The sequence below is a fragment of the Oryctolagus cuniculus genome, chromosome 18 (genome assembly GCF_051225735.1).
Source record: "Oryctolagus cuniculus isolate XC-2025 breed Fujian yellow rabbit chromosome 18, ASM5122573v1, whole genome shotgun sequence".
Classification (NCBI taxonomy): Eukaryota; Metazoa; Chordata; class Mammalia; order Lagomorpha; family Leporidae; genus Oryctolagus; species Oryctolagus cuniculus.
The window spans coordinates 17,337,573-17,362,855 of record NC_142884.1 but is presented as its reverse complement, the minus strand read 5'-3'; the positions used below and the strand labels follow the sequence as shown (position 1 = coordinate 17,362,855).

Sequence of the window (25,283 nt, the reverse complement as noted above, 5' to 3'; positions counted from 1 at the left end):
ACACACATACACACACAGAATCGCAGAGCAAAGGTGGCGAAGTGTAAACAGTTGGTGAAGCTGACTGTCTGAAGTTTCTTCGCACTGTTCTTGCACTTTTATATAAATTGGAAATTACATTAAAAGGCACGAAAATAAGCTGGAGCCAAGCTTCAGTCACTGCCTTTAGAGGAACGCAAGGAGCCTGGTTTGCCACAGTCTCTGCCTCGCCCTGCTGTCTCGCCTTGGGCCTGCCTCACTCGTGCGCCTGCCTGACCTCAGTGCACAAGCAGAAGTTCCCACTGTGCAAGCTCTGAGGTGGTGCCGCGCTGTTCAAATCCTCCTCGCCCTGACTGGCCATGTGACCTTGAGTGTGGGACTTCCTCTGAGTTCTTTCCCCCTCTGTAAAAGGGAGAGTACCACCTCCCTCCCCGGTTGCCATGACGCCATGCCTGGCCCCTCCCTCGAGCATACAGCATCGTTCCCTTCAAGGATTTCCCCCGGTGGTGAGGGAGGTGGGCAAAGACAGTGCCAGCAAGGTTTGCACGTGATGCTGCCCAGAGAGCCCTCTGCCAGCGTGGGGACCCTCGGGAGCCCTGGGAGACTGTGGAGCTGGAGAGGGAGGCAGCCTGGTGGGCGGCTCTGCTGGGCCGCACTGACCTGGGCCCGCCCACAGGGAACGTGGTGAACGGCATGATTGCCCGGCAGATGGTGGACATGCTGGTGGAGTCCTCGTCCAACGTGGAGATGATCCTCAAGTTCTTCGACATGTTCCTGAAACTCAAGGACATCGTGGGCTCCGAGGCCTTCCAGGACTACGTCACCGATCCCCGTGGCCTCATCTCCAAAAAGGACTTCCAGAAGGTGGGTGCTGCGCAGCAGGTGGGCTCAGGCCCCGGGGCGGGGGAGGGGTTGCCGTGTGCTGAGGGTCCCTTCCCTGGCTGCCTTCTCCACGCACCTCGTTTCCTCGTCCCCGGACTTGTCCTGGGGATGAAATTCATTAACACAAATGCGAGCCATAGTTGCTTCTTTCAGCATTAAAGGTGACATCAGTGCCATCGGATGATAGGGATCAGTTATTCAATCGACAGACAATTACTGAGTTTATTCTCTGCGCTGGACCTGTCTTGGCCCCATGCACCCAGCAATGTCCAAGAAAGACACAGTGCTGCCTTCCTAGAGCTTATAGTCAAATTGATTCCGTTTTCACGTGTGAAAGAAGTTGTTTTCTCTGCCAAGAATCAAACTCAGGACTGGGAGTGTTTAGGAACCCTGTGTTTGCAGCTTGAGTGATCAGGAGCTGGGCCACTGTAGGGGTGGATAGTGCAGGGGTTGGAGGGAAGCCGGAGCCAGCTTCACCCAGGAGTCCCGCACCCTCTGCCTGGCGCTCCCCTTGCAGCTCTGCCGTCTCTCCTTACGCAGCCCCAGGCGAGTCGCCGTCTTCTGTGAGCCTTGGGTTGCTGCTCTGCAAAATGGGGCTGGGCCACATTTGGCCTTGAGGTCCCAGTGCTGGTTGGGACACCCACAGCCCGTATTAGAGTGCGTAGACTTCAGTCCTGGCTCTGCTGCCTCTTCCAGCCTCCTGCTCATGCCCACTGTGGGGACAGCAGTGACGACTCTCGTGGCTGGATCCGACACCCACACGGGAGACCCACACCGAGTTCCCAGCTCCTGCTTTCCCCTCCCCCTCCTGCCCCCCTCTCCCTTCCCTTCCCCTTCCTCTCTGCCTACCTTCAAGTTCTGGCTCTGCTTCCAATCCCACTTCCTGCTAGTGTGCAACCCGGGAGGCCCAGGTACTTGGATCCGGGGCAGTTACTGTGTGCAGCGGGTTATTCCTGCATCCCGTATCAGAATGCTGGGTCCTGTCCCTGCTGCTTGACTTCAGATCCAGCTCTCTGCTAATGCACCCTGGCCAGCAGCAGAAGATGGCCCAAGTTCTTGGGCCCCTGTTGCCAACATGGGAGACCTGAATGGAGTGCCTGGCTCTTGGCTTTGGCCTGGCCCAGCTTTGGCTGTTCTGGCCATTTGGGGAGCAAACCAGCAGATGGAAGATTTTCCTTCTCTCTCTCTCTCTGTGGCACTCTGCCTTCCAAATAAATAGTAAATCAAATTGTTTAAAGTGCTTGGGCACCTGCCACCTGCCACCTGCCACCTGCCACCTGCGTAGGAAACCCAGGTTGTGTGCTGGGCTCCTGGCTTCTGCTTTGCCCAGCCCAGGCTATTACTGGCATTGGGGAAGCAGCAGATGGGCAATCCCTCTCTCTATCTCTTACCCTCTGACTTTCAAATAAATAAAAAGCGAAGGTAAAAGTGAAAAGACAAACAAACAAGTAAAAGGAGCTGTAAAGGGGGATGGGCGGAGTGGGGGGCAGTGCCTGCAAGACACAGGCATGAGCCCTGGGGTGCTGCCGCCCAGTCCTCCCCACCAGCGTCCTGTTCACCTTTTCATTTGAGGACACTGCAGCTCTTCTAGAGCAGCTGCCTGAATGGCTCGGAGACTTCGGCCGTGCCCGCCCCCGCTGCGGGGTTGCTGCCCATTCACCACAGCGCTTCCCGCACACTTTCCCTCAACCCCTAAACACGCAGGTGTGTGCCTCCCAGGAACGAGCAAGCGAACTCCTCTCACTTAACTGCAGCGCCATTATGCAGATCAGGAAATCAACAGCCACCCCGCTGCTGTCTCCTGGAGGGCCTTGTGCGGTTTCCACTTGCTTAGGAAACCTTTGTCCGGCTCCCACCCGGGACCCTCCCGGTCCCCCAGCTCTGTGGTCCACGCCTGGCTCCCTGAGCCTGCACCTCATGCTCAACAATCCCTTGCAGCCTCTAAAAGGTCACTGTCCCTCATTTAAAAACTTACTTATTTTTGTTTATTTGAAAGGCAGAGAGACAGAGATAGAGAGAGATCTTCCATTCGCTGATTCACTCCCCAAAGGCCTGCAACAGGCTGTGCTGGGCCAGGCGGAAGTTAGGAACCCAGAATTCAATGTGGGTGGCAGGGGCCCAAGTTCTTGCGCCGTCCCTTGCTGGCTCCCAGGGAGCACATTGGTTGGAAGCTGGAATTGGAAGCAGGACTCATCGGACATGGGATGCAGGTGTCCCAGAGCTGCCTTACTTGTGTGCCGACCACTCGCCCCAGCCCGTGCAATCCTTGCCTTGCCCCCACGTCGTAAGGACTGGGTTTTGTTTCCATTTTGCAGTCGTGGACACAGAGGCACAGGGAGGCGAAGGGAAGCACTCGGGGTCATTCAGCTAATAAGTGACACAGCTAGGGTTAGAACGCAGCTCCTCTGGCCCCAGAGCACGCGTGTCCGGGTTTGTGCTTTTAAACCCACAGTCAACGCGGCTCCCTGGTGCCAGGTGCCGGCGGGGAGTCCCAGGAGCATCTGGGCAGCAGGGCAGCCTGCAAGAAACCCGAAAGTGCTGAGAGCGCACAGTGTTCTTAATTGTTTTTTAATTACTTATTTATTATCTGAAAGACAGAGTGAGAGCAAGAGAGAGGGCCATCTTCCATTGGTTCACTCCCCAAATGCTTGCAACAGTCAGGGCTGGGCCAGGCCAAAACCAGGAGCTCCGGCAAGGTCTCCCACATGGGTGCAGGGGCCCAAGCATTTGGACCCTCATCTGCTGCCTCCCAGGCACATGAGCAGGAAGCTGGGTCAGAAGTGCAGAGGAGCTGGGACTCGGAACCAGCTCTCCAGTGTGGGAGCAGTTGTCCCAAGCGTTGGTTTAACCCACTGTGCCACAGTTCCTGTCCTATTAAGCAGTATCTTAACTGCTAAGCCAAGTGCCCCATGCCTATTCCTGGTGTTTTCCTATTACAGTTGGACAGTTGTACAAGTTGTGTACCACACAAGTGTTCTGTGCATAGCACCGATGTTGGACATTTGTTTATGAGTTACTGCAGAATTCCAGCAGGTGGGAGCAAGTGTGTTGAGGAAGGCCCTGCATGGGCCACTGACCGTGGGTGGCTGTGACGGGGATCCTTGTACATACAGTGCTCTACATGTGTGGTTTATATCAAGGATAAACCTCCAGAGTGAGACTCCTGGGCTGCAGGGGAAATGTGCCTGTGGCCTGCACAGATACCGCCCACAGCCTCCACGTGATGTGAGAGCGTCGGTTTCCCCACAGCCTCTCCACCGGGCCAGACTCAGGGCTGTGGATTTTTCCCAATCTGATAGGTGGAAAATGGTATTAGAGGGCCTTTAAAAAAAAAAAAAAAAGGATTTTCTTATTTATTTGAAAGGCAGAATTACAGAGCAAGGGAGGGACGGAGAGATCTTCACTCCCCAGCGGCTGCACTGGGCAACCTCCTGGAACTCCACCTGGGTCCCCCGCTGGGGAGGCAGGAGCCCAAGTGGTTGGGCCGCCTTCTGCCCACTGTACCCAGTCCAGCCCCCATTAACTCACATCTCTCTTCCTGTGAGTGCGGGAAAGTGTGTGTTGTTTCTTTATTTTGTTAAAGATTTTTCTTTTTAATTTGAAAAGCAGAGTTACAGCAGGGTGGGGTTGGGACGGAGATGAGGAGAGACAGACAGAGAAAGGTCTTCCGTCCACTGGTTCCCTCCCCAAATGGCCGCAGCAGCTGGCTGAGGGCCAGTCTGAAGCCAGGAGCTTCTTCCTGGTCTCCCACTTGGGTTCTGGGCCCAAGCACTTGGGCTGTCCTCTGCTGCATTCCTAGGCACATTAGCAGAGAGCTGGATTGGAAGTGGAGCAGCCGGGACTTGAACTGGTGCCCATATGGGATGCCGGCATTGTAGGTGGTGGCTTAGCCTGCTGTGCCACAGCCCAGCCCCGCAGTGTCTTTTCATGCTGTATCTTTCGTGTTAACTTTTCTGTGAACTTGACCATGCCTGTGGCTTAGTTCTACTGCGATGTTGGTGCATTTCTTTCCTTTTTTTTTTTTTTTTTTTTTTTGAAGATTTATTTATTTATTTGAAAGTCAGAGTTACACAGAGGGAGGAGAGGCAGAGAGAGAGAGAGAGAGAGAGAGAGAGAGAGGTCTTCCATCCTGGTTCATTCCTCAATTGGCCGCAATGGCTGTAGCTGTGCCAATCCGAAGCCAGGAACAGGTGCTTCCTCCAGGTCTCCCACAAGGATGCAGGGGCCCAAGGACGTGGGCCATCCTCCACTGCCTTCCCAGGCCACAGCAGAGAGCTGGATCGGAAGTGGAGCAGCTGGGACTAGAACCGGTGCCCATAAGGGATGACAGCACTGCAGGTGGTGGCTTTACCCACTACACCACAGCGCCGGCCCCTGTTGGTGCTTTTCTTCTTGATTTCTCAGAGCTCTTTGTGTAGAACGTTGATTGGAATATGTTTTATGAGAGGAATTGCAACTATTTTCCCTAGTTCATCGTTTGTCTCTTGACTTTCCTTATGCTGATATTTTGACTATGCAGACTACCTGATTTTTTTATGTAGAAACTAATTTTAAATATTGTATTACTTTCTAGCTAAATAGGTAATAGTAATGAAACAGACTACAATCCTTTTGCTGCAAAACTCAGAACTTACAGTTCCTGCAGAAGTCACCTTGGTCCCCACTCCCATCCTGTCCTCTCCCCCTCCAAAGGCTGCCCCTGCTGCCCCTTCAGCACGCCTGTCCTCAGACGGATGTCCTGCCTTTCCATTCAGACGCACATACGGGTTAAAACATAGCATTGCTTGGCCGGCGCTGCAGCTAAATAGGCTAGTCCTCCGCCTGCGGCACCGGCACCCCAGGTTCTAGTCCCTGTCAGGGCGCCGGTTCTTTCTCGGTTGCTCCTCTTCCAGTCCAGCTCTCTGCTGTGGCCCGGGAGTGCAGTGGAGGATAGCCCAGGTCCTTGGGCCCTGCACCCCATGGGAGACCAGGAAGAAGCATCTGGCTCCTGGCTTTGGATCAGCGTGGTGCACCGGCCGCAGTGGCCGTTGTGGGGTGAACCAACGGAAAAGGAAGACCTTTCTCTCTGTCTCCCTCTCTCACAGTCCACTCTGCCTGTCAAAAAAAAAAAAAAATATATATATATATATAGCATTGCTCATGGCTTCCCAAGCTCCTTGTCGTCAGCGGCGCTCTTCATGCTCCGTAGCTTTGAAAATCTCTGCTGCCTTTCTGGGGCCTGACAGTGCCTTTACTCCTGGCCAGGAGACTGCCTTGAGATTTTCTTTTCCATTGCAAGTATTTTTCTACGCATCCCTTCACCTGAAGCACCTTCACCGGGGCCAGCGTGTGGCCTGGCAGTGAAGATGCCGCTAGCGGCACCCACGTCCCTGGGCTTCAGTCCCAGCTCCACACGCCTGGGGGGCATACCTGGGGGGCAGCAGGTGATGGCTCAGGCACTTGGGTCTGTGGGAGACCTGGATGAAGATCCCAGTTGCCAGCCCGGTCCCAGATGTGGGCATTTGGGAAGTGACCACTGGATGGGAGGGTTTTTGTCTTTTCTCTCTCCCTCTTTTTTTTTTTTTTTTTTTTTTTAAGATTTATTAGAAAGGCAGAGTTTTAGAGAAGCAGAAGGAGAGAGAGAGAGAGAGAGAAAGAGTGAGAGTGAGAGTGAGTGAGAAAGAGAGAGAGAGAGAGTCTTCCACCCACTGGTTCTGAAGCCAGGAGCAAGGAGCTCCTCGATGTCCTGTAGCTGGACATTAAAAAAAAAAAAAAAAAAAAAAAAAAAGAGGACTTGTTAATTTTTTCTTTTTTTAAAAGGTTTACTTATTTATTTGAAAGGCAGAGTTATAGAGAAGGAGAGGCAGAGAGAAAAGTCTTCCTTCACTGGTTCACTCCCCAAATGGCTGCAACAGCCAGGGCTGGGCCAGGCTGAAGTCAGGAGCCAGGAGCTTCTTTCAGATCTCATACATGGGTGGCAGGGGCCCAGGCACTTGGGCCGTCCTACGCTGCTTTCCCAGGCGCATTAGCAGGGAGCTGGATTGGAAGTGGAGCAGCCAGGACTTGAACCAGTGCTCATATGGGATGCCAGTGCTGCAGACGGCGGCTTAACCTGCTTCGCCACAGCGCCAGCCCCTGGACTTGTTAATTTTCGAAAGTGTGACAAACTTCAATACTCTTCTCCATTTTCAAGGTGCTGTATGTGTTTGACAAATATGTGTGAGCACCTGCTGGGTGTGAGGCATGGCCCTAGTCTTGAGGGGACCGCAGTGAACACAGCCAAGAGGCCCCCCGTGGGAGCAGCAGGTGAAAGGAACTCAATCAGAACAGTGTGGGCTGCAGCCTGTGGTCTGAGGAGCTGAGCAGAGTGGCGTGGGGCTGAGCCCGGCTGGAGTGGAGCTGTACCCGGGGTGGTTGGGGAGGCCTCCCTGAGAGGGGACGTTGCAGCTGAGCACGGACAGGCACCGTGTGACGGTGGGGGAGATTGCGGGGTCCCAGGTCAAGGCAGGGGCAGGGGGCAAGACGAAAGACTGACAGATGGGAAGAGGAGACAAGGAAGGCACATGTGGCTACAGAGGGCTGTGGAGGCGGAGAGGAGGGGGGACAAAGAACCAGAACTGACAGGGACAGGCATGCAGGGCCTGGCTGGCTACAGGCAGGACCTCGACCCTGAATGAGATGGAGCCAGGGAGGACTGGGAACAGGGGAGGGGTGCGAGCGAAGCAGGTGTTTCCAGGGCTCTTCCCCCTGTGTGGGGGACGGCGCGGGAGCAGGGAGACCGGGGGAGGGGGCAGAAGTGAGTGGGTCCTCAAGTCTATTTTGAAAGCAGAGCTGACAGCTCTGCAGAGGGATCAGGTGTGGGTGGTGAGACAAAAGAGAGGCATCAAGCATGACTCAAAGGTTTTAGCTGGAGCATAGGCAGCGATGCTATTCCTGAGACGGTAAGACTGTGGGAGGAGAGGTTTCGAAGCCACAGTTTGGTTCTGGGGAAGCATCCACAGGGAAATGTCACGTGGGGCTTCAGCTGCAAGAGCTTGGATTAAGGGGAACAGCCAGGGTTGGGGATGTAGACTTGACAGTCAGCGGTGTAGGATGGCATTCAGAGCCTGGGGTCTCGCTGATATCCCCGTTAGTGTATCTCATGAACAGGATACAGGTCTCAGGCCTGGGGCCCCACAACCTTTAGAGGTTTGGAAGAGGAAACTCCAGCAAAGGAAACTGACAGTAGTCAGAAGAGAAGGTCACAGAGAATGGCATTAAAAGATAAGTTTGGGGGCTGGCACTGTGGTGTAGCGGGTAAAGCCACTGTCTATAATACTAGCATCTCATATGGATGCCAGTTCAAGTCCCGGCTGTTCCAATTCTGATCCAGCTCCCTGCTATTACACCTGGGAAAAGCAGCAGAGGACGGCCCAAGTGCTTGGGTCCATGCACCCACATGCAAGAGATCTGAAAGAAGCTCCTGGCTTCAGCCTGGCCCAGCCCTGGTTGTTGCAGCCATCTGGGGAGTGAACCAGCAGATAGAAGACCTCTTTCTGCTTCTCCTCTCTCCCTGTAACTCTGACTTTAAAGAAAAAAAAAAGTTTGCTTTGGTGCCAAAATTTTCCAGTCCATGTATATGAGGGGTGTTCATAAAGTTCATGAAAAATGTGTATTATGACAAAAGTATGCATGGATTTCAGAGAGGTTTTTTGGACACCAAAATAAACTGGTCTTGTAATTCCATTTTTCCCATGAACTCATGGAAGTACCTTTGTATTTCAAAAGAAGGGAGTGGACAAATGATGACAAAAAGAGATCAGCAAATCACAAGAGCAGAGGCCAGGAATGAATGGAGTGGACAGGGTCCAGGCCTCTTCTGATGGGTGGGCTTTCGAGAGAAACACAGCTCATCATGGAGGGGAGCAGCTCAGTGGAGTGAGGGTGGAAGATGAGTTCCTGTGTGATTGTGTGATTATGTCTTCACGCTCTGTGGTTTTGAGAGCCCTTCATGATTTGCAAAGCATGTTAGTCATTTAGAAAGCAGTTTGCAAAGTTCTTAGCCTTTTACAAAGCACTTTTCAAAGCCAGAAAATTTTGCTTCTGTTCATACCACAGAGCAACCTCTCTCAAACTGCATTTTGCAACCCATCTGCAGGTCATGAAATCAATTAAGTCATAACCAGCATCCTTCAAAAAGAAAAAAAAAAGAAATAGAACATCAGAGTGTGGTGCACAACAAAGTCAGAACTGTGTCATGAAATTTTTTTGAGTCACATTTGAAATGCAGTCTCACTGCAAGCACAGTCAAGACCACTGGAAAGACTTCCCTGGGAATCTTTTATGAAAGTGCATAGGGGATTAGCACGATAACATCTTCCATCTGCCAGTTCACTCCCCCAAATGGCCACAACGGCCAGAGCTGGGCTGATCCAAAGCCGGGAGCCAGGAGCGTCCTCTGGGTCTCCCACGTGGGTACTGGGGCCCAAGCACTTGGGCCATGTTCCACTGCTTTCCCAGGTGCATCAGCAGCAAGCTGAATTGGAAGTGGAGCAGCCAGGACTTGAACTGGAGCCCGTATGGGATGCTGGTACTGCAAGCAGTGGCTTTACCCACTATGCCACAGCACTGGCCCCTGATCTCTATATATTAACATGGGTAGATCGTGAAAGCACACAGTTGATTGAAAAGAGTAAGTTTCAAATTACCTGATTATAACAGTGATTCTCAAAAACAAAAAAAAAGCACAAGATACTATATACATTTTGTGGGCAATGACTGGGTATAGAGAGTGGAAATACTGAGGGGCAGGCGTTTGGTGCAGTGGTTAGGTTGCTGCTTGGGATGCCTATGTCCATATCAGGGTGCCTAGGTCAGGTCCAGGCGCCTCCACTTCCAATCCAGCTTCCTGCTAATGCACACTCTGTGGGGCAGCAGATGATGGCTCAAGTACTTCAGCCCCTGCCACTCGCATAGGAAACTGGGACTGAGTTCTGGGCTCCTGGCTTTGGCTTGGTCCAACCGTGGCTGTTTCGGACTTCTGGGGAGTAAACCAGTGAATGGAAATCTCGATGGGTCTCTCTGCCTTTCAAATAAAATGAAAATAATGCTTTTTTTTTTTTTTTAAAAAAAGAAACATTGAAAAGACAGGCTGCAGTAGTCGGTTTTGCATCACCATAACAAACACCTGGGAGAAGACATTTATAAGGAAAGAGATTTATTTGGGGCCCACGGTTTTGGAGGGTCACAGTCCAAGATTAGGTGGTCCCAAGGATCTGGTGGCATAACAGGTGCAGAGAAAGGGGTTACACGGCCAGCCAGGAAGCAGAGAGAGAGAGAGAGAGAGAGAGAGAGAGAGAGAGAGAAGGAACCCACTCACCTATGTGGTCTCTTCTTGCAAAGTCGCCATGACTGGATCCTGGAGCTCCACTCTATCAACCTAATCCAATGTGATCACTTCCCCAAGACCCCATCCTCAGGAACCCCAATGAGATCAACCCCTGCCCTTCACGACCCGTGGTTATGACTTTGGGGTTGGAACATCCACGTGGATCAGGGAGCAGGTCACAGTCAACGACAGCATGTGCCAACCCCAGGGCAGTGCTCACCTCTGGGGAGGGCCAGGGGAACAGTGGGAAAGGCGGACGCACACAGGCTGCAGCCCACCAGTCATGTTTAGTTCTTTAAAAAAATGCCACTGTGAGTATTTGTTAATTCTGGGTAATGGGCACATGGCTCTTCCCGGTTGAAATTCAGAGGCCTCCATGGCGTCAAGTGTGAGTTAGTTAATTGTTAGAAACGAGGAGCTGGGGGCTTGTATTTGTCGGGGTCCCAGCAGAAAAGAGCATTTTATAAAGGAGTCGTTTACAAAGCTATGGCCAGAGGCTGGGAGTCTGCTGAGCTCAAAGCAGCGGGGGCCATTTCTGCCTCCAGTCTTGAGGGGGCTGCCCTGGAGGAAAGAGCAGTTCTCTTCCTCGGAGCCACATGGACAGGGCTGCGGGAGCTGACCCTCCAGCGAGGGACACTCCCACTCGGGGCAGAATCAGGGAGACAAAAACCACCCCTCCATGCTCTTCCTTCTCCTGACCCCAACTGCTCAGGCCCCACCTGAAGCCAGAGGCCAGTAAAGCCAGTGGTGCTGACCACTGACGCATGGGTGCCATGGTGCATGGGTGGGGGAGGTAGTGAGGGCCCCAGAACCCACCAGCGCGGGGCAGCATCTCGCACCAGCTATCACCCAAGGGCTGGGTTTGCCAGCTCTCTGGGGCACATCTTTTACCATCTGAGGATGGCGTCTTGCAGTGGCTGGTGGCTCAGTTTCATGGAAACGCAGCATCCCAGTATTCAGCAGCCAGTGCAGTCTTAGCCATGCCATCCTTCTGACGTCATCCCTGGGCGCTGGCTATGATTCCAGACCGTTCTGTCTCTAGGGAAAATCCATAGTTCTTTTAGGAAGCACAGTGAGGCTTCTCGATGCCCCCAACCTGACCTCCCCACCACCGTCCTCCCCAGGCCATGGACAGCCAGAAGCAGTTCACTGGGCCGGAAATCCAGTTTCTGCTCTCGTGCTCCGAAGCCGACGAGAATGAGATGATCAACTTCGAGGAGTTCGCCAACCGCTTCCAGGAGCCAGCCCGGGACATCGGCTTCAACGTGGCCGTGCTGCTGACCAACCTGTCGGAGCACGTGCCGCACGACCCGCGCCTGCGCAACTTCCTGGAGCTGGCTGAGAGCATCCTTGAGTACTTCCGGCCCTACCTGGGCCGCATCGAGATCATGGGCGCCTCCCGCCGCATCGAGCGCATCTACTTCGAGATCTCAGAGACCAACCGCGCCCAGTGGGAGATGCCCCAGGTCAGAGCACCTGTCCGTACACGTGCATGCCCGCCTCTGGGGCTGCCCGCACGCACGAGCTCGGGCCCCACATGGGACCGTGAATGCCTTGCACATCTGCACTGCAGGCCCTTGCCCTACCCTGGCAAGCCCAGGGACACCGTTTTAAAAGATCCTGTGGGCCCTTGCACATTCCCAGCTCGCCCGTGCCCTCTTGCAGCCTCAGCCCACACAGGGATGCACAGCCCTGGCGCATGCGGTGGCATCGGCATGCCCTCATGGCGGCCTGCACACCGGGCCTTACCCATTACACACTCACCTGGGGAGCTCTGGCTTGCCCCTACAGCCCTGATGCAGGCACACACACGCTGTCGTGAGCGTGAACCCCTCTTGCTCACTCTCCCAGCAGCCCCTGGTGTTCTGTCTCTGGGCCCCAGCCTGCCTCTGCCCACCCTCTCGCATACTCACGCTGGGGCTCCAGGGGTGCCCTGGCATGCTGGCTGACCCCTCACCGGTCACTACATGTGCCCCCATATGCCTCTGGGCACACCCCGCCTATCGTGGGCCCACACAGGAGTGCACATCTCTTGCCCGTGGGCGCCCCTGCGGCTCTGGCAGGCCTCATCCATTCACCACCCTTGTGCATTCTCTGTAGCCCTAGCACAACCACGATCACCCCGCACCTGGGCCACTCCCTCCCTGCAGCCCTGTCTCAGCCCCTCAGCGCCTGAATGCTCCTTATACGCCCACTCTCACGTGGCCCTGGCCACTCCCGGCCACCTCCTGCACCCAGCTTCTGTGCCCCCCCCCCGGCATTCGTGCACTCCCCACGTGGCTCGCGTATGCCCTTCCCTGTCACCCTGGCTGTCCTCCTGCCTACACTCACCTCGCACACCAAGCCTGTTCCCCTCTGCTCCTCAGAGCCCACCCAGGCCTGTGCACACTCCTGTCTCACACTCATAGCCCATGAGGCTTGCACACCCATCACCTCCTTCACTGCCAGGCCCCTCTTCTCTCTCCTCAGCGGACCCCCAGCTCACACACACACACACACACACACACAGCCCTGTCCTCAGGCTCTGGGCCCTCTCACACTGACTCCTGGGTTTGCCTTGCACACTCCTGCCTGCCTCACGTGCACCAGCCGTACATATGATTGCAGGCTCCGCCCAGAATTACACCCCTTGAACGCCTGCTCCACGTGCCCAAGCCGCTGTGCATAGAGGCCGGAGGAGTGGCTCACTTCCCGCCCCCTCCTGACACCAGGCTCCCCCGTGTACTCCGCAGGAACACTTGAGAGCTTGCACACACCCCCACCCAGCCCACACGCTGCTTGCACCCAGGATATGTGCAAACCCCTGCAAGTGCAGCAAGCCCTGGGCCCTTCACATCCCGAGTGTGTGCTGGGGGGGGGGCCTTCCCTGCCCCTCGTCCCTCACTGACCCGGTCATCCTCACAGCAGCCCTCCAGCGCAGGCCCTGATGTCACATCCCCACTTCGCGAGGGGAAAACAGCCTCCCAGCCGGTCAGCGACAGAAGGGCCAGGCTGACTCTCCTCCTGGTCTCAAAGTCGCAGAAAACAGGGCTCCTGGGGACAGCTTGTGGGGACTCTGTATTCCTAGACCGAGGACAACGGGCCCCAGCCCAGAGGGTTGCGAGCGATGATGGGATGCGTGAGGGGAGTGAGCCTGGGGCACCGCTGGCCTGACGCCGGCTTGGCCTCTGCCGCTGAGCTCAGCACCCCACGCTGTCCCCGCCGCGCGCCCTGCAGGTCAAGGAGTCCAAGCGCCAGTTCATCTTCGACGTGGTCAACGAGGGCGGGGAGGCCGAGAAGATGGAGCTGTTCGTGAGCTTCTGCGAGGACACCATCTTCGAGATGCAGATCGCCGCGCAGATCTCCGAGCCCGAGGGCGAGCCCGAGGCCGACGAGGACGAGGGCATGGGCGAGGCGGCCGCCGAGGGCGCCGAGGAGGGCGCGGCGGGCGCCGAGGGCGCGGCGGGCACGGTGGCGGCGGGCGCCACGGCGCGGCTGGCGGCGGCCGCGGCCCGGGCGCTGCGCGGCCTCAGCTACCGCAGCCTGCGGCGGCGCGTGCGGCGGCTGCGGCGGCTCACGGCGCGCGAGGCGGCCACGGCGCTGGCCGCGCTGCTCTGGGCCGTGGTGGCGCGCGCGGGCGCGGCGGGCGCGGGCGCGGCGGCGGGCGCGCTGCGCCTGCTCTGGGGCTCGCTCTTCGGCGGCGGCCTGGTGGAGGGCGCCAAGAAGGTGACGGTGACCGAGCTGCTGGCCGGCATGCCCGACCCCACCAGCGACGAGGTGCACGGCGAGCAGCCGGCCGGGCCCGGCGGCGACGCGGACGGCGCTGGCGAGGGCGAAGGCGAGGGCGACGCGGCCGAGGGTGACGGCGATGAGGAGGTGGCGGGTCACGAGGCCGGCCCGGGCGGTGCCGAGGGGGTCGTGGCCGTGGCCGACGGGGGCCCCTTCCGGCCCGAGGGCGCTGGCGGCCTTGGGGACATGGGCGACACCACGCCGGCGGAACCGCCCACGCCCGAGGGCTCCCCGATCCTCAAGAGGAAGCTGGGGGTGAGAAGGCGGAGTTTTGGAGAGGGCCGCGGGTCGGTGTGAGAGAGGAGAGGGGCAGGCGCAGAGGCTCCGCAAGGGAGTAGAGACCCTGGGCGCACACCTGGCTGTCAGGTGGTCCAGGTGAGGGGAGGCCCCGGGGAGAAGAGCTGCACCTGGTCAACCTGACCCGGCACGGAGCCCTGGGCCAGGGTCTCCCCCTCTCTGACCCTGTTTCCCTCTATGATGGATGGCATCTCCCCTCTTCTCCTGGTGGAAGAAGTGCACAACTTCGACTGCCCAGGAGAAGTGAAGAGACAGGCAGACAGGGAGAGGAACAGGTGGGTGGGCCCTGAGCTGCACTCCCACCCCCAACCCTGGCACTCACCCTGCCCGCAGGTGGATGGAGAGGAGGAGGAGCTGGTTCCAGAACCGGAGCCCGAGCCCGAGCCTGAGCCTGAGAAAGCCGAGTGAGTGGGCTCTGGCCAAAGGGGTCCAGTCCTCATCCCTGCCTCCCTCCGGCACCAGGAGCCTTCTGGGGCCAGGGCTCAAGGCTGCCCTGGTTACCCGTGTCGGGGCATCACCCAGCTGGGGCCCAGGCACGCACAGGGTGCTGTGAGAGGAGCGCGCCCCTCTCGTGTGCCCCATTGCCTCTGCCTGGAACCCGTCCCCAGGCTCCTCATCCTTCCTGTTCCAGCTCACATGTCCCTTCCTCCAGGAAGCCCACCCTGACACCTGCCCCCTCCTCAGTGGAGGATTCTCCCAGCTCTTCACAACCCCCAGAGCCTCCCCATCCCGTGGGGAGCTCTTGTGCTGTCAGTGCTGGTAGCTGCTCTGCCTGCCCGTGGGAGGGGACCCCAGGAGGGCAGGGCCTGAGGCTGTCCCGAGCCAGGCGTAGTGAGTGGCTCTGGAGGAGTGCCCTGCCCGCCTGACCTCTTTCTGTGTCCTGCCCTGCAGTGAGGAGAACGGGGAGAAGGAGGAAGTCCCCGAGGCCCCACCAGAACCCCCCAAGAAAGCCCCTCCCTCACCTCCTGCAAAGAAGGAGGAAGCCGGAGGCGCTGGCATGGAGTTCTGGGGAGAACTGGAAGTGCAGAGGGTGAAGTTCTTGGTGAGGACCGGGCACGCGGTTGAACTCCGTCTTCCAGAGAGGCCAGGCACTGACCCTGAGCCTCTGCTCTCTCTCCACGCTGTTCTTGAGCGCACCTCTGCCTGGCTCATCTTTGGGGGGAGCCCAGGCTGCGGAGGGGACACAGATGTCCCCAGGCAGAGCCAGGACCTGGGCACAGGTGGCCCTCCCTTGGCTTCCTGCTCACAATCCCTGTTCCAGCCTGCACGCCTTTGCTCACGGGCGCTGCCTGCTTGACTCCACCCTGGTCCTCTGTGTGCACCTGACCTGCGCGGCCCGCGGCCCCTGGTCCTCTGTGTGCACTTGACCCCCCTGCCACCGCTCTGCTCCTCCCATCTTGGCCTGTCTCTTGGCCCTCGGTGCTTCCAGCCTAGGTCCCCAGCGCCTGCTATGTGTGTGTGTGTTGGAGTGGGGGCTAAGCTCTCCTTTCGCTGAGGAAGCTCTGGTGTCATCTGGGCCAGGAAGGAAGGAGGGCATGGGGGAGGCTGGGCCCAGCCTGGCCTGGGCTGCAGGGGGCTCACTGAGCATTCATGGGGACCATGAGGGCTGGAGGAGGGGAGGAAGCGGGGGAGAGAGATGGAGGACGTCTCGTCTGTGCAGTGCAGTCGGCAAGCTCCCACGGTGCAGGCACAGCGCAGTGGCGGGGCGTGGACTCTGGACTCGCACTGCCTCAGTTCACATCCCAGCTCCTCCCCTCCTCTGACTGTGCGGCCTTGAGCAAGACGCCACCTCTCTGAGCTTTAGTCTGCTCAGCTGTAAGGTGGGCAGACAGTGGTACCCACTTCCTGGGGGCTTGGGTGCGAATGAAGCAAGATCACGCGTACCCAGCTCCTGCTCCTGGCCTTGGCGTCACACAGCACTCTAGACACAGCAGGCTGTGGGTGACGGGTGGCCTGAGCTCGCCAGGTGGGGGGCTGACCTGTGACACTCCTCTCCTTCCCCCAGAACTACCTCTCCCGGAACTTCTACACCCTGCGCTTCCTTGCCCTCTTCTTGGCGTTTGCCATCAACTTCATCCTGCTGTTTTATAAGGTGCCTGCTCAGCTGGGGCCGGGGGACCAAGCCCTTCTCTAGGCTGGTGGGGGTGGGGGAGGGGAAGGGTCAGCCCTGCCCGGTTTCCCAGGCCCCCGCCTGGAGGGGACAGGGCGCTGGGCTCAGGGCTCTTAGGAGGGTTCAGGCTGGACACCTGTGGGGTGAGTGGAGGCACTTATTAGGCCCGTGCAGGCCAGATGCCTGAGTGTCTGCAGGACTGAGTGTGGGACTAGGATCCATTTCCCTGCCCAACTTGCCACTTGCCAGCCCTGTGCACCTGGGTGCGGGCCCCCCTCCAACCCTGTAATACTCACCCATCCAGTGAAGCCAAAGAGAAGTTTGTGGGAAACGGGAAATGGCCACTGAGGTCTCGCCAGGGCTCTAGATAACAGGACAGAGAGACAGCCTAGAGATCAGAGCACGGCCTCTGGGGAGTGGTCCTGGCTCCACTACTCTCTGGCTGCATTACTTTAAGCAAGGGGCCTAACCTCCCTCTGCCTCAATCTCCTCATCTGTAAAATGGGCTAGTAACAGTGACTGCAGTGTCCTGGGCCCGCCCCTCAGTCTTGATGGACAGTTCTGCCACTCGTGTATCTGATGCGGGCTCAGTCCAATCTCAGAAACAGAAGTTGTTTGTTTTGCTGGTGGGTTCTGGTGCCAGAGCCCTGGGGTCCTCATCCTGACTGGCCTCTGTCCCCGCTTCAGGTCTCAGACTCTCCACCAGGGGAGGATGACATGGAGGGCTCGGCAGCAGGGGACCTGGCGGGTGCAGGGTCCGGGGGCGGCTCCGGCTGGGGCTCGGGGGCCGGCGAGGAGGCAGAGGGGGACGAGGACGAGAACATGGTATACTACTTCCTGGAGGAGAGCACGGGCTACATGGAGCCGGCCCTGTGGTGCCTGAGCCTGCTGCACACGCTGGTGGCCTTCCTCTGCATCATCGGCTACAACTGCCTCAAGGTGGGCCGCGACGCCGGCTCCCAGGGGGCTGGAGAGGGCGGGTGAGGCCCGGGGCCCTGGGGCCTTCAGCAAAGGTCAAGGTCAAGTTGGGAACGGATGTGGGGCATGGCTGAGGAGCCAGGTCCTGGGCCAGGCGTGCACGGCCGGCAGGTGTGGCTATGCCGTTTCTGGGTCAGGAGGGAGATCTGCCCCTGGGCCTCAGGCTCCCCAGCCCCTCTGGGAAGGCTCCCTCGATGTGGGGCCTGACACCCACCCCCCCCACCCCCTCACACCCAGGTGCCCCTGGTGATCTTCAAGCGGGAGAAGGAGCTGGCACGAAAGCTGGAGTTTGACGGCCTGTACATCACAGAGCAGCCTGGGGACGACGACGTGAAGGGCCAGTGGGACCGGCTGGTGCTCAACACGCCGTAAGCACCAGCACCCGCTCCCAGGCCGGCAAGGGTTCCCACCCCTCTGAAAACCAGGGCTCCGGTCCCTCTCTCCCAACCTCGGTCTTCTTCCTAAAATAGGCGCGTTCCCCCTATTTCCTGTGAAGTGCCTGCTGGTGCTGGGGAGACCATGCAGACTCCTGTGCCCTGACCTGCAAGGTTTGGTCTGTGCATCTGGGGTGGGGCCCAGGAACCTGCATTTTAAACCCCGGCACCAGGTGCATGGGTGGCAAATAAGAAATCAGTTCGGGGGGGCCAGCGCGTGGCTTACTAGGTTAATCCTCCGCCTGTGGCACTGGCATCCCATATAGGCGCCGGGTTCTAGTGCTGGTTGCTCCTCTTCCAGTCCAGCTCTCTGCTGTGGCCCGGGAGGGCAGTGGAGGATGGCCCAAGTCTTGGGCCCTGCACCCACATGGGAGACCAGGAGGAAGCACCTGGCTCCTGGCTTCGGATCAGCATAGCTCCGGCCATAGTGGCTATTTGGGGGGTGAACCAACAGAAGAAAGACCTTTCTCTCTCTCTCACTGCCTAACTATCTGTAAAAAAAAAAAAAAAAAAAGAAAGAAAGAAAGAAAGAAAGAAATCAGTTGGCTTCTAACCTGGCCCCGGGGGAGGAATGGAGGTGTGTACGGCTGTCACAGTGGCACCAGATCTTCCTCCTCACCCCCAGCCTCTCCATTTTCCCCGAGATCAAGTCCCATCCTGTGGGCACACAGTAGGGCTGCGTCATCGGAATAGGAGTGCTGGGTCAGCTTCCGGCCAGGGGTTGGCCACACCCAAGCTGGTCAAGTCTCTTAGCCTTGCTGTACCTCAGTTTCTTCGAACTTACCTAACACATAATGTTGTCTTGTGACGATTGAGTTAATAGTTTCTAGGGCACAATGAGTCCTAGACAAGGGGTGGAAATTGGTGTTTTTTAAATATTTATTTGAAAGGCAAAGTTAGAGAGAGGTGGGGGTGGAGGTGGGGGTGGGGAGAGAGAGATCTTCCATCCTCCAGTTCATGCCCCAAATGGCCACAGTGATAAGCCCTGGGGGTCAGGCCAAAGCCGGGAGCCTGGAGCGCCATCTGAGTTTTGCATATGGGTGCAGGGGCCCAAGCACTTGGGTCATCTTCAGCTGCTTTCCAAGGTGCGTTAACAGGGAGCTGGATCTGAAGTGGAGCAGCTGGGACTCGAACTCAATCTTACATGGGATGCCGGTGCTGTAGGTGGCAGCTTAACCCGCTACGCCACAGCGCCGACCCTGAAGTTACTTTATTATAGGCAGAGTCCTACCTAGCAGAGGAGGTGTGAGGAGGAAGGGAGATAAACCGCACCAAGCGCACGCTACAGTGCCGTTTCAAAGGCTCTAGAAGTCGACAACCTTCACGGGTGCTTAGAGAGGGGGCAACGTGCACAGGCTGTTGACAGCGGCGTCTGCCCTGAGACCTCGGCTTCTCAATGCCATTGCCAGTGAGAGGGAACCCGGCTCCTTGGAGACCCGGCGGCTTCCAGGACTGGGGCAAGGGGATGTAAGATGGGCTTGGACCCTCTTGCTGGTGAGACTGGCAAAAGGCATGGATGTGCCCCGGGGGGCTGAGAAGAAACAGAGGCAGCAGGAAGGGGCTCCCGCTGGACACCCCAGGGGCAGTTTGAGTGCCATAGCACAGGAAGTGCAGTGCCTGAGCCACTTCCGAGGGGTCCGGGGCCAGGAATGCACAGCGCGTCTCCGCTGCGCCCCCTGGATGAGCTGCCTCCCCGGCCAGCGGGCTGCCTCTGCAGGAGGCCAGGGCGTCTGCTGCTCCGGCAGAAAACCGGGCATAGAGGGCCAGGACCGTCACGTGGGCGAAAGCAGGTGCACGGGGAGGCTGCTGGTCCAGAGCCCTCCAGCGAGCATGAGGGTGACTCCTGGCACCCCTAGCTCCAAGCGCCAGTCTCCTGCCACACCCGCTCCACGGCAGGGCAGTGGGGTCTGCACTGAGCCGAATCCCTGTGGGAAAAGACTGGGGTTTCCTGGTGGCCAGGCGTGGCTGGTGGCACCTGCCCGGTACACCACGGTCTCCCCCCCGCCTCTTGCTCTCTCACTCTCACTCTCGCTTGCTCTCTCTCTCTCTCTCTCTCGGCAGGTCTTTCCCCAGCAACTACTGGGACAAGTTTGTCAAGCGGAAGGTGAGCAGCCACGTGTGGGGAGGTGGACAGGCCTCTTGGGCTGGGTCCCTCGCTGCCAGCGGGTCTTCTCGGCACTGCTTTGTGTGTGACCTTGGACATGGGGTCTGCCTCCTGGAGGGGCACCTGTTTCCCCACACTTCCCTCTGTGGGATGGGTACACGGTGTGAGTGTGTGGCCCGGTGCCCGGCACGGAGCACACGCTCCACAGACAGCAGCTGTGAGGGGAAGTGAGAGAGCCTGCTTTTCTATGCCTGGTATGTCAGCCGTCTGTGCCTCAGTTCCCCTCCTGTTCCGAGTCGGGTGGTAATGGGGCTGGCCCTACAGGGTTGTGGTCAGGCTTGTATGACCACTGTGGGCAGGACCTGGCACGGAGGAAGGCACTAGCTACGTGTTGGCTGTTCCCGTCACTCATTCATTCACCAAACATTTATTGAGCACCTGTTGTGTATAATGAGCTGTTTTGGGAACCTGGGATCCAGCAGTAAACAAAACAGGGATTCTGATATTCGAGTTGGAAAGACAGATGATGGACAGACTGCCACTGTGCAGGGGGAAGGCGGGACGGTGGGAACACGAGGAGGGGCGGGGAGGCTGCCGCGGGCCGGGGGCAGGGAACAGGAAGGGCCGCCCTGATTGATAAGGAGGGGAGGAAAGGGGGGGAGGGCGTCCCACACAGGAGGAACGCCAGTGCCTGGTGTCAGGAACGCGGGGAGGCAGTGTGGCTGCAGCAGAGTGAACGAGGAGCAAACAGGAAGAGACCAGGTCATAGGTGACCGGGTGACCGGGCCCACTTCCTCGCCTCCCTCCTTAACACGCCGCCCTTTTAATCCAGCTAACGAAGCCCCTGGGCCTTTATCGTTTGGGGGTCCTCCCCCGCTGAGGATCCGAAGAAAAGCCTTGCCCTCCCTCTCAGAGAAATGCACCCCTAGTTTCTCACACAAAGCTCAGTGTCCCCAGAACCCTGGTGCAGGTCATGACCCCCCCACACACACATGCATGCACACACACACACACACACACATGCACGTGCACGCACGCTCCAGCCGAGCACACTGCCTGACGCTCCCCTGGGCAGGTCCTGGACAAACACGGCGACATCTTCGGGCGGGAGCGGATTGCCGAGCTGCTGGGCATGGACCTGGCCTCGCTGGAGATCACGGCCCACAACGAGCGCAAGCCCGACCCCCCGCCGGGGCTGCTGACCTGGTGAGCCAGGGACCGCCCTGCAGCCCTGGGGCTCCGAGGAGGGGCAGGGCTGGACCCCAGGCCTCTGGCTTCTTCCCTGAGCCCCGCTCCCACACAGGCTCATGTCCATCGATGTCAAGTACCAGATCTGGAAGTTCGGGGTCATCTTCACGGACAACGTGAGGAGGGGCCCACGGGTGGGGGGTGGGAGGTGGGACTTGGGGAGGGGTTAGCAGGGTCGGGGGCTCTACCTCCAAATGTCCTTGACCAGAGATTGACTCCTGCTGCCCTGGGTACCTCTGATCCTAGGGGGCCCCCACTGCATCCTCCAGAGCATCCTTGGGGCGCCCTTGGGTTCCTCTGCCCACAGCTCTCCACGTGCCCCAGGAGGCTGTTACTCCCCGGGGCTCCCAGCCCTCCCTGCAGTCCCCAGAGCACCCAGAGCTCTCCCTGGGTGTCCCTGACACCCCTGACCCCAGCCACGTGTGCCCACAGTCGTTCCTGTACCTGGGCTGGTACATGGTGATGTCCCTCCTGGGCCACTACAACAACTTCTTCTTTGCCGCCCACCTGCTGGACATCGCCATGGGGGTCAAGACGCTGCGTACCATCCTCTCCTCTGTCACCCACAATGGGAAACAGGTGTGGAGTGGGCGGGGCGAGCGTGTGCAGGGGCTGTGAGAACTGGGCCATGAGCGGGCAAGGCCAGGCGGGCTGGGCCAGGTGTGTGGGGGCCGTGAGACCTGGGCCATGAGGGTGAGCAAGGCCAGGCGGGTTGGGCCAGGTGTGTGGGGGCTGTGAGTCCTGGGCCATGAGGGTGAGCAAGGCCAGGCGGGCTGGGCCAGGTGTGTGGGGGCCGTGAGACCTGGGCCATGAGGGTGAGCAAGGCCAGGCGGGCTGGGCCAGGTGTGTGGGGGCCGTGAGACCTGGGCCATGAGGGTGAGCAAGGCCAGGCGGGCTGGGCCAGGTGTGTGGGGGCCGTGAGACCTGGGCCATGAGGGTGAGCAAGGCCAGGCGGGCTGGGCCAGGTGTGTGGGGGCCGTGAGACCTGGGCCATGAGGGTGAGCAAGGCCAGGCGGGCTGGGCCAGGTGTGTGGGGGCCGTGAGACCTGGGCCATGAGGGTGAGCAAGGCCAGGCGGGCTGGGCCAGGTGTGTGGGGGCCGTGAGACCTGGGCCATGAGGGTGAGCAAGGCCAGGCGGGTTGGGCCAGGTGTGTGGGGGCTGTGAGTCCTGGGCCATGAGGGTGAGCAAGGCCAGGTGGGCTGGGCCAGGTGTGTGGGGGCCGTGAGACCCGGGGATGGAGCTGACCCGTCCCCTGTCCGTCCCCCAGCTGGTGATGACTGTGGGCCTCCTGGCCGTCGTGGTCTACCTGTACACTGTGGTGGCCTTCAACTTCTTCCGCAAGTTCTACAACAAGAGCGAGGACGAGGACGAGCCGGACATGAAGTGTGACGACATGATGACGGTGAGCCCCTCCAGCCTATGCTTGCGGCCGAGGACAGGCCCTTGGTTCTCCCACCTGTGAAGGGGGTCAGTAGTGGGACCCAGCTCATCCGGCCAGGTCCTTGGAACGGGGCCCAGACACCTGCCCTGTGTGGTTGGGGGTGGGGGAAGCAGCTCGGCCACCTCCCTGTGCCCCGTGGCTTCACCCGTAACACAGGCGTGTGGTGCTGGGCCTACTTCCTGGGCTGCTTCTCGGCTGGGCTTTAGGTCTCAGAATGGTGCCTGCCGTGTGCCGTGGGCCACAGAGGTCAGCCGCTGGCGTCATGGAGTGCAATTTCCCCCAAGTGCCAGTGGGCACCCTGGGCATGTTTTCTTTCCTCTCCTACCCATGGTGCTTCCAACCCAGATTGACTCTGGCCGGTTGCAGGCCTGGGCACTGATGGGGAGACGTGGGCTCGTCACGTGGCCTGTGGGCCCAGCCCCTCAGGCTGGACTTGGAGGCCCCTCTGGACCTGGACTTGCCCCCGAACCTTGTCCCCATCAGTCTCCGGCCTTCGCTGTCAGTCCTCTCACTTCCTGGGGGCACAGGAGGGGCAGTGGGAAGTCTTCCGCAGGGCCAGCTGGGACACATCTCCAACCCCACCCGCTCTGCTCAGAACCTTCTGGTGGTCCCCAAGCGCCCTGTAGATGAACCCGATTGCCCACCATGGCCTCCAAAGCCGGGAAAGAGTGTAGCCCTACTGAGTCGGAGCCGCTGGGTCTAACCACAATCCCTCTTGCTTTTTGCTTTCTGGCTTCCTGGTCTTCTTTCAGTTCCCCTAAGACCGTATGTTTGTTTCTGACTCAAGCCCTTTGCACCTGAGGTTCTCCACCCCCCAGTACGCACGCATGCACACGCACATACATGCACCCAGGCGCACGCACACACACACGCTCTTTCAGTTAACATCTCACTTTCTAACATAAATGCTGCCTCCTACAGGAAGCCCTCCTTGGCCCTGGACTGGGCCAGGGACCCATGTGACCAGGCCCTGCCTCGCCAGGCTGCCTGCAGCCCCCCAGGTGGAAGCTGTAGCCTTCCCTCCCTGATGATGACACAGCACGGGCGGTTCGCTCTGCCGGGAACAGGCTCTCCTACTCCCCTCACCCCCACCTCCTCCGAGTTCCAGCTTACACGTGTCCCCTCTTCCAGGAAGCTTCCCCTGGACTCACAGGGCTTGCCGTGTTTCCCCCAGCTCACCTCTGCTCACTCCTTGTCCCCCGGCCCCGGCCCCTCTGCCTGCGCTCTCCTTGTCACAGCCGTGGCCGTTTCGGGGCTGTCACTGACGTCACGTCGTGAGCCCCGCAAGGGCAGAGCCCGGGCTGCCTCAGTCACTGTCGGTCCCCCGTGAACGCTGAGCGGCTGAGTGACCAGCGTGTCCCTCGTCCCCAGTGCTACCTGTTCCACATGTACGTGGGCGTCCGGGCTGGCGGAGGCATCGGGGACGAGATCGAGGACCCAGCGGGCGATGAATACGAGCTCTACCGGGTGGTCTTCGACATCACCTTCTTCTTCTTCGTCATTGTCATCCTGCTGGCCATCATCCAGGGTCAGCGCAGGCGGGGGTCGCGGGGGCGGGTCCTCGTTGCCCGGAGACAGGCTAGGTCCTTCCGTAGGGTTCCCATCCCCGCCCTGCCCCCTCCTACTGCGAGACCTGGAACAAGCCACCTTCCTAGGCCTCGGTTCAGCATCTGCGAAACGGGCCTACGGATGGGACTGACCTCCTAAGGGCTCAGCTCGCTGGGGGGCGGTGCTCAGTGAACCCCTGCTTCCTGCTCGGGAGCTAGGGGATGCACGTGGGAGGGGTCGGAGATGGGTCAGAGGTCGGGCGCTGACCGGCCTCCGCGCCCAGGTCTGATTATCGACGCCTTCGGCGAGCTCCGAGACCAGCAGGAGCAAGTGAAGGAAGATATGGAGGTGGGTCGCGCTGGGGCCGCCCCCCGGGAGTAGGGCGTCCGGGCGAGTGGGCTCGACTCTGACCGCCCCTCCCGGCCTCGCAGACCAAATGCTTCATCTGCGGGATTGGCAGCGACTACTTCGATACCACGCCGCACGGCTTCGAGACCCACACGCTAGAGGAGCACAATCTGGCCAATTACATGTGAGCGCGGGCCCGCTGGCCAATCAGGGGGCGGGGCGCTGGGCCTCAGCCAGTCAGGAGAGGGGGGAGGGGTGTGGCGGCCAGCCAGCCAGCCAATGAGGGCAGGAGGGCGGCTCTGACGGCGCCCACGGCCCTCCCACCCTCAGGTTCTTCTTGATGTATCTGATAAACAAGGACGAGACGGAGCACACGGGCCAGGTGAGCGGGTGATCGCGGGCGGTCAGCGGGCAGGGACGTGGGCGGCCGGTCAGCGGGGGCGGGAGGCTTGTTGATGCCGAGACTGGAGCTGAGACGCACGGCGTCGTCCCGCCCCGCCCCGCCCCAGGAGTCCTACGTCTGGAAGATGTATCAGGAGAGGTGCTGGGACTTCTTCCCCGCCGGCGACTGCTTCCGCAAGCAGTACGAGGACCAGCTGAGCTGAGACGCCCCGGCTGCCCTCCACCCCACCTCCAGTGCCTTCTTCTCACAGCAAGCCCTCCAGGCCCCCCGGGCAGAGGGATTCCGAACCCGAGAAATAAAGTCTCTGTTCCACCCCCTGGCATCTCTGTGTCGGGCTGTTGAAATTTAGGGGGAGTCGGCATCCAGAAATCCCGCCTCCCTCCAGAAAAAACAAGA

General features: G+C 59.1%; 1 protein-coding gene across 4 annotated transcripts in view; it reads left to right on the top strand.

The window, feature by feature from the left end:
* The window catches only part of RYR1 (ryanodine receptor 1), a 107,946-nt gene extending 82,737 nt beyond the window's left edge, over nucleotides 1–25,209 (top strand). For 3 of the 4 annotated variants that reach the window (XM_089318673.1, XM_070061820.2, XM_089318672.1), the window contains 18 exons: nucleotides 656–843; nucleotides 11,332–11,673; nucleotides 13,424–14,230; nucleotides 14,606–14,676; nucleotides 15,164–15,314; nucleotides 16,278–16,364; nucleotides 17,070–17,321; nucleotides 17,598–17,728; nucleotides 19,856–19,898; nucleotides 20,974–21,104; nucleotides 21,202–21,262; nucleotides 21,579–21,725; nucleotides 22,415–22,549; nucleotides 23,960–24,116; nucleotides 24,420–24,484; nucleotides 24,568–24,668; nucleotides 24,815–24,866; nucleotides 24,994–25,209. In XM_089318673.1, coding sequence (XP_089174799.1) covers nucleotides 656–843; nucleotides 11,332–11,673; nucleotides 13,424–14,230; nucleotides 14,606–14,676; nucleotides 15,164–15,314; nucleotides 16,278–16,364; nucleotides 17,070–17,321; nucleotides 17,598–17,728; nucleotides 19,856–19,898; nucleotides 20,974–21,104; nucleotides 21,202–21,262; nucleotides 21,579–21,725; nucleotides 22,415–22,549; nucleotides 23,960–24,116; nucleotides 24,420–24,484; nucleotides 24,568–24,668; nucleotides 24,815–24,866; nucleotides 24,994–25,089 — 3,017 coding nt within the window. In that variant the 3' untranslated portion in view covers nucleotides 25,090–25,209. 4 annotated transcript variants of the gene reach the window in all.
* The last annotated feature ends 74 nt before the right edge of the window (nucleotides 25,210–25,283 follow it).